The sequence below is a fragment of the Spodoptera frugiperda genome, chromosome 20 (genome assembly GCF_023101765.2).
Source record: "Spodoptera frugiperda isolate SF20-4 chromosome 20, AGI-APGP_CSIRO_Sfru_2.0, whole genome shotgun sequence".
In the NCBI taxonomy this organism is placed as follows: Eukaryota; Metazoa; Arthropoda; class Insecta; order Lepidoptera; family Noctuidae; genus Spodoptera; species Spodoptera frugiperda.
Window position 1 is genome coordinate 5,704,662 of NC_064231.1, and position 13,111 is coordinate 5,717,772.

Here is a 13,111-nt window from a genome sequence, read left to right on the forward strand (position 1 = left end):
ATAAGAAACGAAAGTAATATCGACACTAAACCATCATTTACATTATTTTTATTAATTGACAAAATACAATATTAATCTATTGACCTATTTTTAACCGACTTCCCAAAAAGGAGGAAGTTCTCCATTCGGCCGGAATGTTGTTTAAATGATACTTTTTGACGTACTACAATATAATGTCTCTGTCTCGTATTTAATTTAAATAAAATATGTTTCGTAATTTTAATCACTTAAAAACTATTTGCAGCTTAACGCATAGAAAATTGTCGTTTTTATCCGTTCAAAAGAAGCATTGCATTGATTAAAGTAGTTGCAAAATACCCAATTGAACGATTATGAAAGCCAGCCGAGGCGTACTGCTAGTTACATGTAAATACATCGTACACACGTTGTTCCACAAAAACAGCGACATTGTTCCCACATGAATATTTATCTTGCGGTTATGCTTGCACAGCGCCTGCGCGTGCGATGACCACTGGGTGGAGACACATGCCTACAGCAAGATCACGAGTAGTTAGTGACACGACTGTGCCGAGTTATTGCTGTATAACTTCCGATGTTTCATCTTCGGTTTGTGATATCTCGGCACGCTGAAGGCCGGCCGACAGCTTTTTAAATTCAGCCTTGGTATTGACCAGGCGGTAAAGTTCTTTAGCAGAGTTGATATCGGTCCAATGTCGACTTTCTCCTTCCATCCGTCTTGCTCATCATTATCAACTCTCTCTCTCTCTCTTTACTTTTTTATGTTTTGCCTTTTTAGTGTTATAGTTGTCGTTTCTGACTACGTTTAACTTGAGCATACCTACAATATGCGGCGGTAGCATCACACTTCAAACGTAGATTTTTACATTAGTGCGACGCCGGCCATTTAAGGTTTTAAGGTTGTATCGTGTCGGAAATGAGCCGGCAACAATTCACACAACACAGACAGTTTTGCTGTGTGAAGCAGAAAGTTTCGTAAAAACGCATAGTTGTTTCCAGCCGACCATCTTCTCCGACCAACCGACGGCACTCCCTGTGGTATAAGCGGTAGAAGATGCACAACGAGGCCACATCTCTACGCAATGTCCAAGTGTCCGGCCGGTTGAAACATCTCGACGGTCGACGAGTCAAATTGCTCGCTGCTGGATACGGTCTGGAGGGAGACGTTGGCACTAGTGTGCCTCCGCCCAAAGCTGAGCACAGTATTCTATAGGGGACCGAACCTGCGCCTTATATAGTAGGTAAGTAAGGGCCGGACTGAAATACTGCCTCGATCTTGAAGACACCAGAATTCGCCCGGTATGCGGACACCAAGTAGGTCCTAGTGCAACAATGTGACATACAAACCCTGTAAGTACTCGTAAAGGTGTCGCAGCGTATACTGACCCGGTCGTACTGGAAGTGCGGCGCGTGGTGGAAGGAGCGCGCGGCCCCGCGCCCGTACAGGTAGGGGTAGTAGGCGCCGTACATCACCTCGGGGCAGCTCACCGCCATGCCGCCCGCCGGCCGCGCGCGCGCGCCATGCCGCCGCGCCGCCGCCGCGCCGCCGCCGCGCTGTCACCTGCCGGCCAACCGGACTCTCACTCACACCACTCCTTAATCACCCTCTACACTACCTCTAAGGAGTCTACAGTAAGGAGTACACAAGTTATAACGGATCAAATGAGCCTGATTGCCCTACCCTGGGCAGAATTTCAAACATTACATGTGTTATTGATAAAAATAAATAATAAATGTATTATGTTTTATTGATAAAAAATAAATAAATTCCATTTTAGACAAATTATATATATACATATAGGTACACATAGTAACTATATTTGGTAATGACTGGAGATAGAATTATAATGTAAGTCCTACTTATAACTAGATAATGCCCGCGACATCGACCGCGTAGAATAATTAATTCGGGCTTTTTAAATTGGTCATTTAAAAGGTATATTCTACGGCTGTAACAAATGTCATCAGAATCGAATCAGTACCTAAGAAATTACATTTCAAAAAATAAACAATCCCACGGCTGTTTCCCCGTGCTACATGTGTTCGTGAGGTTTCAGTTATAAAAACTAGTCTACGTCCCGGGTCGCAAACCATTGCTGATCCAAATTTCAATCAAATAGGTACAGTGGTTCAAAAGATAAAGAGTGCCGGGGATAGTACCCGTCCTTGTAAAATGTTCGCTTTGAAAACTATATATATCTTTCCTAATATATCTTTATCGGATCTCAAATTATAGTTGTACAGAATTTCACTGCAACAAGTTTAGTGCTCCTAACATTTGTTCCCCGACCAGTCTTCCTAACATTTTGTTCCCGCTTTGACGGCAGATTATGGGAGTTTTAATATAAGTTGAAACTTATAGATATTATGTTCACTGTTTGAAATATTTACGAGTATATTCATGAATAAAATATCTCAAAAAACCAAAAACACTCTGTGAGAAAGTAGCCAAGTCTCGATAAAGTTGCTTGTTTATCGCTGTAAAATTATTAAAGGAGGATGCAAATCCTGGTCCCACCTTCCAATAGCTGTGTGTTACATCATTGGATAGATAATTTTGAGCTAAATAAATGTTACTATGGCGCCAAGTTGCAAATATTAGTCCGTTCAGAGTTATTCTTTTTTAAACATGGTAGTTTTATCAGTAGCCAAATAATGCCATTTTTGCGTCATAATTGCATTTGTGCTTTATAAACGTAGTGTCGATTCTAGGAAACTTAAGAATCGAAATATCTATCCAATGACGTAACACACATAGGTATTTGAAGTGGGACCAGATTTCATAGAAACCCTGGCATCCTCCTTTAGACAAGTCGTGCCGAGTCCACCGTTCCTTACTGCGATTCCTTTATTATTACTGAATGTCACAGGCATGGCCGTGCAACATTCATTCTACGTTAGTGGGTACGACTCAACGGCGAAGTCCTACCCCACCTCTTAAAAGTGCGCGAGCGAAGCCGTGGGCAGAAGCTAGTCCATGAATAAAATATATTCGGTTAACTTGCATTTGTATTTTTTACTGAAACATAAACTGATATCACGCACTTTTACGTTGATGTCAATCACTTGGCTCTACTGTATATACTTTCCACAGCGTAAGCAATACGAGTACAAGAGAGACACATCGGTGTACATTACCGACATTTTCACACAGTTCCCTATTTTGTCTTATTACATAGCCTATGTTGCTCAGGGATAATGTAGGATTCCAAAAAAAAATCAAGTCGGTCCCGTAGTTTCGGAGCCTATTGCATTCAAACAAACAAAAAATCTAATCTTTCCTCTTTATAATACCTATTATAGAGTAGAAAAAAAATGAAAAGATGGGAAGTTATGTTAGTGAACCTAATTGTCGTTTCTCTTAGATTTTTTTTGTACCTATTATGTAATTGTAATGTGATGATAATTTTATTGTTCTCGTTTGTATTTGTAAAATAAAATAAACTCTTACGATTTCAGAGAAACAAAGTGTTTACTTTATATATGTATATAACTAGGTACCTATGTAGGTATATAACAAAATAGAGAATTCTTATATTTGACTGAATAGTGAATTCTTATATTTGATTTGACTTTTTGACTAATGAACCATCGGTAAAAAAAACGGGTTGTTTTTTAGTCAGTAAGAATCTGACTCTCCCTCTCGCCTCGCCCTCGGCGGGAGAAGTCATTTTCAAATAACCATCGGTAAGTATCAATGGGAAGTGGGATTAGTTATGTTATGCAAGAAAGACATCGTATGGGGGTCCGAGGTTGTTGACAAAAATTTACTGATTTTTGTGTATAAAGTTAGTTGATACCTATATGCTGAGAGTCGGAGTTCGTAACTACTTTTATATTGCCCAAAGTTAAAACATCTCAAACCGGAAAACTTGTCAAAAAGTGCTCTTTTCTTAAAAAGAAAATGATCTTAAGAAAATCATCTAAAATCCTAAAATCCGTACACTGACCTGACTTTGGCTGACAACCCGATACAATACGTTCGCTTGTCACCGCCAGTGTACAACTCATCAACTCGCGGAACAAACATACTGGTAGGAACCACCAGCTTTTGTTACAGTACACTAAATTGTAATAATTTATACCTTGTGTGAGTACGCGCAGGTTCACTGGTTGGTCGCCCGCACTAACTATCAATCACGTGAAGTGTACGGCAGCAACAAATCTGGACGACAGAAACACACTGTGTGCATATTTGCATTTATTTATTTATTATTGGAAACTCAACAGCTTATTATTAAAGTGACATTATTAGTGAATTTTTCACCCCACTATCAATGACCAGCGCAATGCAGTTGCAACAAAGCAACTGTTATAGAATCTTACGTATACGCTGAACATTGATAGCGAGATGATGACAATAATCTCTTAAGCCAATAACAGAGTTTCACGGCATTTATAAAGCTAGGTTAACTAAGAAGTGGCCAAAAGGAAGAAAAAATACATATAAAAATACATATAAATTAGAAAATAGTAGGCGCACACACCAAAAAGAGTATGTAATTACATCCAGGAATCCAATTAAGTTTTCATTTAATTTAATTTCGAGATTTACACTTTATAAAATGAGTGATGGCACAATTTATTCATTAAACAGAATTTTCTTCACTTGTTTCCTGAATGATGGCTTGGATAAGTGAAATATATCAATGCTTTCAAAACTCTCAGAGTAGATGCGAGGCAGTCGGGTCATTACAGCATTTCTCCCGTATTTTGTGCGATGGCCAGGTATACTCAATAGATTAGTATGTCTGGTACGTGTTTTTGGGGTACAGAAATATATGGATGAAAGAAGCTCACTACTGTCCACTCGACCACGCAAAATATCAAAGAGCAAAAGCATATCTAACATCTTACGCCTATCTACAAGGGGAAGCATATTATAGTGTTTGCAGTCCCGGTCATAAGCCTCATGACGTCTGCGGGATTTAAAGTTTAGGAATTTTACGAACTTTTTCTGTAGATTTTCAATTCTTTTAGTATATATCTCGTATTGGGGTGACCAGATTTGGCTACAGTACTCCAAGAGGTTATATACAATGTGATAGGGGCGAGACTTCTAACCCGTTAAGGCTGAGTTCTACACCTAATTTTATCGACAAAAGTCGGGGGTCGAAGTGGTCGAATCCCCTCCCCCTAAAAGTTATGGCTATTTTAATATTTTTTTTTACTTTTTTTGATATCAAAGGTTGTATGCGTCGTAGAAACAAAAAAAAACGACAAACGGTAGCTAATAACCTTGGCTAACTAATTCATTACTTTTTTTATATGTTTGATAATGTTTTGGTGAGAAAAAAATCATTTGTGAATTATTTTTACCGAAAAAATCACTATTTTTCAATATTTTCCATTAGGGGTTCAACCCCCATATTATTTTTTTTGTCGATAAAATTAGATGTAGTACTCAGCCTTAACGGGTTAGAAGTCCCAAGCCTATCACATTGTATATACCTCAAGTAAAATATACCTTATAGATCCAAAAAAGACTACGATAAAATTTAAGAGAATGTCCTCATGTTTGAAACTATATGTTCAATATAATTTACGAAACGATTTTTTATTAAGTGTTGGTCACAAACAAAAAGAAGATATCAGTGTCCCAGTATCCGTCAGTTGCTCGAACAACTAGAACGTGTAGTGTTGTAGCTTAAGCTTGGACTTGGTATCGATAGTGGTAGCTTTCCTAGTGATACTTTGTATACATTATCCATGTACATGTTACTAGGTCGGCTGAACTTGGACTTTTTGACTTATCTTCTTTTCGAATTCGAATCGATTCGGACGGCGCTATTATTTTTGTATAGGTATTTCATTGGAGCCTAGGCACAGCATAATTAATCAATCAATAATAGATGCGAAATATTGGGTGGACGCGAACAGACAAATTTACCCTATTTGATAAAAAATAACCAGTAGCGTTCTCTAAAACCCTGTAATTCTTTTAAAATGCGACTCCATCTCGTTCCCAAGCTTGGCGATAATGGAAAACTCTTCTTTTGAAAGTCCGCGAGAGTTCACGTTTGAATTATAAGACTGCAAGTAACAATACCAATTTTGTGCCACTATCTTCTAAGCCTATGGAACAGGGGAACAGACTAAGATAATATACATATAATATAGATTGTGACGAGTGACAGCCAATAAATAAATTATTTACACTAATAAATTATAAATGCTTACAATAATACGAAATTATGTATAACCGATGTATTACGATGTATGTAAATACAGTATAAAGTACATAAATAAATACATGACAATCATGGAATCCGACCAAAAATATATGTTGTGAAAATTCAATCTTGTAGCTTAGCACCAACTAACGCTCCGCATAGCTCAAGACGCGGTATTGTGACTGGCTTAACTGGTGCGACTTGCGTCTTGGTACAAAGTATCCTAACCGTGGCTGGAGAATACCTAAAACACTTGTAAAAGCCATCATACTGGTCGTCGCATCGCGCTGCGCGGCGAGTCGCGGCTCTGCGCGGCGCAGCGGCGCGCGGCGCCTCAAGGAGTACTGGCCACAAGATGGCCATTACATTTTAATTTTTTTAGTGCTAAATATTTTGACGGATTTTGACAATGTCGTGTAGTGTAAATAGTGTTTTTATCTTTTTAAGCATTTTTTATATCTTTTTTACCTTAAGTATACTGTTATAGTCCAGGCTATATGCCTTATGATGTTGGAAGCAGCAGCTACGCCGGTCAGAGCGCCAGTCAACCTGCCGCATTCCTGGATGGGACTCTGGTAAGATGCCCTCTTTGCTCTCAAGCACGTTTTTTTAAGGGTGAACGGGGTCTGAGGATACATCTGGGCAAGGTACATAAACACAAAAATGTGGATCCTTCCCCAGTGTCAGCCTCAGCTCCTTCCCCAACTCCCCCTGTTCAAAATATTCAACTTTGGCAAACTCTATCCAAATTCAAAAACTCAATCCCAATTTTAAAGAGAGTTCCTCGAGGTGCGAGAGCATCCGTGGCTTCAAGTTTGGCACGTTGTATTGCTCTTGTAGCCCGAGAGAACTCTCCGAGTGCTTGGGAGCAATTATTAACTTTCCCATTTAGGATTCTACATGTGCAGAAAGATTTGGCTAGTAAAAAAACTTTAACAACCCAAATTAAAGATAATTGTTTTTTGAAAACACAACCTTTCGACCCCAAATTACCTGTACACTTCTCTCACAAAGGTTTGCTGCATCATGTAGAGTCCAAATTAGCAGATGGTGATATTCGTGGGGCTGCTAGGGTTCTATTTAGCAGTGACGTGGTCGCTGCGTACTCTGCAGAGACTGTTACAGCCTTGCAGAGTAAGCACCCTTCCCCGGCAGATGACCTCACTTTCCCTGACCCACCAAACCCTCAACTCCATACCCTCGCCATTACTGCCCAACAGGTTCGTGGGGCCATCGACTCCTTTCGAAATGGTTCTGCCGGCGGCCTCGACGGCTTGTCCCCTCAACATCTAAAGGACCTAACGTGTTCAAGCGCCGGGGAAGCTGGTGAGTCCCTTTTGAGGGAGTTGACGGCCCTAATTAATTTAATGCTCTCCGGCAATGTGAACGAATCCGTCATCGACGTCTTGTACGGGGCTAATTTATGTGCCCTGCGGAAGAGGGATGGCGGTATTCGTCCCATTGCCGTAGGTTGCACCTATAGGCGTATCGCAGCCAAAATTTGCTGTGCATTTTACAATGAGTCGTTGGCCAGCAAATTCCAGCCCTCACAATTAGGCTTTGGTTCCAAAGGGGCTGCGAGGCTGCGGTACATGCCCTTTCTACCTTTATAAATAGCAATCAAAGTGAGGTCATTTTAAAGGTTGACATAAAAAACGCTTTTAATTCAGTAAGCAGGGACGCCTTGTTGACAGAAATACAAAAAGAAACCCCTAAAATTTACAGTTTTCTTTGGCAATGTTACCGAAACCCTTCGAAATTACTATATAAGGACAATTTAATAGAATCGGCCGTCGGTTGTCAACAAGGAGACCCTCTTGGACCTGCCATTTTTAGTTTAGCCATAAATCCTATTATTCGGGAACTAAATTCCAAATTTAACGTATGGTATTTAGATGACGGAACTCTAGGAGGTGACGTCAACACTGTTTTAAAAGATTTTACCATATTAAAAGAACGACTAAATTCCATTGGCCTTGACCTAAATTTATCTAAATGTGAAATTTACATACCTAACTCTACTGACCGACAAACGATTTTATCAAAATTTCAGGAAATAGCTCCCAATATCAAAATTAAAGATAAAAATTCACTTCACCTCCTAGGTTCTCCAATATTCGATGAATGTTTTCCTTCATTCATCGAAGACAAAATAGAAAATTTCAATAATATTTCGGATAGACTACACAAAATCAACTCACATTCGGCTTTCACTCTGATTCGGTATTGTTGTTTTGGACCAAAATTTACTTATATTCTCCGCGCATCTCATATATGGAAAAATTCACATATTTTGGAAAATGTAGACAAAATTATCAGACACACATTATCATCCATACTTAATGTGGCTTTGGATGACCGTGCTTGGCAACAAGCTACCCTTCCCATTCGCATGGGTGGGCTCGGCGTCCGCAAAATTTCAAGTATTAGCTTACCAGCATTTCTCTCATCGGTCCACAGTACCTCTGAATTAGTCAGGAAAATTCTTTCTCCATCACTGGCTAGTTTTGAGGTGCCGTGTTTGACTGATGCAGTGGAAGCTTGGAAAATGGCCTGTCCACTTACTGATTTACCTGTTCACCCTTCTTCTCAGAGACAATGGGACGTGCCGCTGTGCAGTATTATTCGTGAGTCATTAATCAACTCTTCTTCTAATGCTGCAGAGCGAGCTCGCTTATTGGCTGTGGGAGAGTGGGAATCAGGTTTGTGGCTTCAGGCGCTCCCGTCACCCTACATAGGAACTATGTTGGATGACATTACGTTCCGGCTAGCTGTGTGCTTACGGTTGGGTGCTCCCTGTGTCTCTCCGCATTGTTGCCACTGTGGAGAAAGAGTCGATGGCTCGGGACACCATGGTCTTTCATGTCGTAGAAGTGCAGGCCGCATAAGTCGTCATGCCAGCATCAACGACATTATTCGTCGTGCTCTCGCCTCAGCCGGCGTACCAGCCGTATTAGAACCTAATGGTTTGGTACGTGATGATGGCAAGAGACCAGATGGTATGTCGTTGCTGCCTTGGAAGATGGGTAGGCCTTTGGTGTGGGACGCTACGTGTGTAGACACCCTTGCGCCATCTCACCTTCTAAGTACTGCTGCATGCGCTGGTGCGGCTGCTTCCGCGGCAGAGGACCTCAAGCGGCGCAAATATTCTAACTTAGTTGGCAATTATTGTTTTGAGCCGTTTGGGGTCGAAACACTTGGGCCATGGGGTCCTGGTGCACATTCTCTATATAAAGAAATTGCACTTAAGCTATTCGACTCTACGCGTGACCAGAAGGCTGGCTATTTCTTCGGTCAAAAGATAAGCATTGCCATACAACGTGGCAATGCGGCCAGTCTTCTGGGAACGTTCCCCAATGACAGCGATGCGGACGAGTACTTCGACGCCTAACCACACCTAACCACGCCTATTGCCTTTATTTTAGTTTTAAGTTAGTTTTTATTCCTTTTTTTTTGGTATTTTTAAGTTGTAAATAATGTGTTAGTTTAGATTAATAATCATCAATAATATAATTTAAACTGTGCCTTGGATACCGTAAGGAAGAGTACCCAAGTTAAGCAACATCGGCGACATTTGCGATGCGATTTACAAGCCGCGATTATAATTATAATACAACGTGTAACAAAAAGGGGGTATACATATCAAGTGCACAGTTTCTTGATAACATAACAAACGATACGGGAACGGGCTTTTTAACCTCATGTTTTCATGGTAGTTACCAAGTTATGAATTTTTCAAATCGCGCCGGCGCGCGAATCAAAATTAGGTAGACAGGTACTAGGCGACCAGATTGACAGAAGAAATGTTTCGTAATACTAGCGAGTGACCCCTGTAGCGTTGTGACACGTTTGTATGATTTGAAATCAAGAACTATGCGATACCAAGTATTTGGTACAATTTTTTTTAAACGTATTTTAAGCTGAAACTTTGTGTAGAGCTTCTATTCAACCTGTATTCATCAGGGCTTCTTGATGTATATGGGTATTTTGTTACACGTTGTATATCATCACAGACCTCTCGATAGAAGCCCAAGACAAACTCTCAGTAAAAGGGAGATTCTGCTTAATTTCAAAAGTGTGCACAGTGACATTTCAATTAGGCCTACAGGAGACTACACGGCAGAACATTATGGAGAAACGCGTCACTTACAACATAAGCCGTGTCCTAAGTGAGTGGACACCGTGTCTCGTGTCACCAAAAACGGCCACTAGAGAGACCAGCACGTGCCTGCATCAGCTGGGACGTAATGACTAGTTACAAACTGCTCAACTGCGAAATAGATGGCAGTCAGTGAAGGAGGCCCAGTGGCACACTCTAGCGGTACGATTATGTTTTACTAAGTTGACTAGTAAGTAATTACTTGTTAACATGTTATTTGTAAACTTCACTTAAATGGGACCGTTTTCATTACAACTTCATATCGCAGGTATCTGCCAATGGCCTCGTAGCTAGGAGCCTTGACCGACACGTGTAGGTAAACGTCAGATGGTTCGGTCAAGGGCCTGATGCCGCATCATTCGGGTCATTTTCAAATTAACACGAAAGGTTTAAATAACTATTTTATTAACTTTTCATTTCCGCCAACACTTTTTTCGACAAATGTTGAACATGATGTGTTCTATAACCCCGTACTTACTTACTTTAGATTGTGTTCTAATAACAAACCACTCTGTACAGGAATATTTATCTACTACAACACACTTTCAACTTCACCTTCATTATTCGAAATTCTTGAAAAAATATTTTATTTATATTAAATCATTTCCTAAATACAACGTTTAGTGTGGCTCTGATCAAAAGTAATGCAAGCCCTATACTTACAAACTTTAAGACCTTACTTCATCCCGTTTTCAGTACAGTACACTACAGTCGAATTTCATGTTTGTAGTTTGCGCTCGGCGATGATGAATCAGTCAGTCAGTCAGAACATACTATTTTTAAACGGTTTTATTTAGATTGACCCGTTTGTTGGTTTCTTTGTTTGTTTGGGTCTCTGTTGCTGGCGTTACACCCCTGCCCCGATGACAGATCGATCTGACTTATGTACCTAATATAGGTACCTAAAAGGTTATTATGTTATTGGAACAGCCCGTACGCTGGCTACTATTATACAGATGACCCGCTGACCTTGATCCACCATAACCTTGATCGGTTTATCGACATATTATATTATTTTTTTAACAAGTAATGTTTGCCGTATTTGTGCAATAACTATCGTAACCTAATTGAAATAATTAACTAAAACAGCGTTGCGTTGCTTCGCCAGGCATGCTCATGAATACGACTCCCGTTGTAACTTGAAAGTAACTAGTTGAGCTTTTCTCAATTAGTTTACGTGCGCAAGCCGTTAATATCATTTAACTAATCTCTTCTGTTGAACAAAACAGTGTAACGTATCGTGTGACGGCAAGTAACTAGTTAAGTATGTAGTTATTTTATTGTTTTATGTGGATTTAGAAATTTAGAATACGCTATTCCTTATGAATAAAAAAAGGAATAAATATCAATCATGAACGTTAACAGTTAAATAATGGAGTGCGCTGTTACATTGTACGGTTCATGTATCCAACACTGCCAGCCTCCTTACGGATCCAGTGGCAGTGGCAAGAAGGCAGTGGTTGGGCTAGTGTCTCCTGGGTGGAGCCGCGTCGAGGCAAACGTAGTGTGGGTCCTTCAGCTGGCAGACCGACGGGATCCGTAAGGAGGAGTGTATGGGTAACATTATGTTGTCCTACAGTGCATGTATGACACCTTAAAATGTTGTGCATTTAAATTTATTATTATGTAAGTGTCGTAGATATAAGTCCAATGTAACAACTACTGGTTGTCCTAATCAAAATAAATAAATAAATAAATAAATGAACCTTACAATGTAACAGCGCACTCCTTTATATAACTGTTAACGTTCATGATTGATATTTATTAATAAGGAATAGCGTATTCTAAATTCCTAAATCCACATAAAAAAATAAAATAACTAGGTACATATATACATAATATACAATGAAATAACTACACCGGATCATTTTGTTTCGGATTCGATCCTTGAGAGAGACTCCGAGCCCCGAGCTTAACCTCCTCCATTAATCGCTGCGACCACAACGCTGGCCGCGCCCAAATCTACAACTTCGCAGAGTTTCAACTCCAACCTGCACAATCGCTTCCAACTCCTAACTGAACTGTAAATCTATGAGCAGCCACGATTCATGGTGGTTTGGTGCAATACTGGCTCAGCAGTGCAGTTAGAGTCCTTTAACTTCTCACACCGGAACAAATCTTAAAAGCTTTTGAATACAACGATCAAGTTCCTGAAACACTGGACCAATGAGGCTGCCATCTTCAGCCGACTTTTCTGAATATGTCAATAGAATTAAATTCATTTTTTTTTAAACAAGTGTTGGTCCAGATTACCATTTATAGTCATACAAATTAAACATGTACCTAATTCTAACTTAGGTACGGTGCAAGATAATATCTGCTACAACATTCAGTTCCTCTTTACATACACACATACATTGCGAGATAAATAAAATCCTGTACAAATTGGTGTGTCGGACGGAGCTGAATATCGAGGACAACATCTCTCGTCGAAACCGGACAATATGGAGCGAGGTTCCACGGAGGACGTGTACACCTCAACACGGCAACGTGTCGTCGGTACAACTCCACACCCAACAACTAAAATGGAATCGACAATATTCATCAAGGATATCCCAGGAATCAAGCCTACACGTATCTTAAGTAAACAGCTTAACTTATTCAAGTGTGGGAGCGCCATACTTCGGAGTCATACCACGGCGTCAGAGAAAATCGGCGTGAAACAACGCTTGAGTTGTGTTTCGTCGTGTTAGTGAGGTTACTCCTCAATCTTCCCAATCCCCAAATCCCTAACAATCCTCAAATCCCTAACAATCCTCAAATCCCTAATCCCCAAAAAACCTACAATGCAATTGTAGCG

At 40.1% G+C, this 13,111-nt stretch overlaps 3 protein-coding genes across 3 annotated transcripts in view; 1 reads left to right on the forward strand and 2 right to left on the reverse strand.

Moving 5' to 3' along the window:
- Window positions 1-13,111, reverse strand: part of LOC118261778 (protein vestigial) — a 337,798-nt gene that overhangs the window by 323,221 nt on the left and 1,466 nt on the right. Inside the window, exon 2 of the mRNA XM_035572730.2 lies at window positions 1,366-1,540. Within this exon, the coding sequence (XP_035428623.1) occupies window positions 1,366-1,473 (108 nt within the window). The 5' untranslated portion in view covers window positions 1,474-1,540. The remainder of the gene's footprint in view (window positions 1-1,365; window positions 1,541-13,111) is intronic.
- Window positions 1-13,111, reverse strand: part of LOC118282437 (uncharacterized) — a 175,762-nt gene that overhangs the window by 65,750 nt on the left and 96,901 nt on the right. The gene's annotated exons all lie outside the window — the stretch shown is intronic.
- LOC126911958 (uncharacterized) lies at window positions 6,109-7,765 on the forward strand. The gene is made up of 2 exons (XM_050701514.1): window positions 6,109-6,727; window positions 7,373-7,765. The coding sequence occupies exons 1-2, from the start codon at window positions 6,650-6,652 to the stop codon at window positions 7,763-7,765; spliced, it is 471 nt and encodes a 156-aa protein (XP_050557471.1). The 5' UTR covers window positions 6,109-6,649.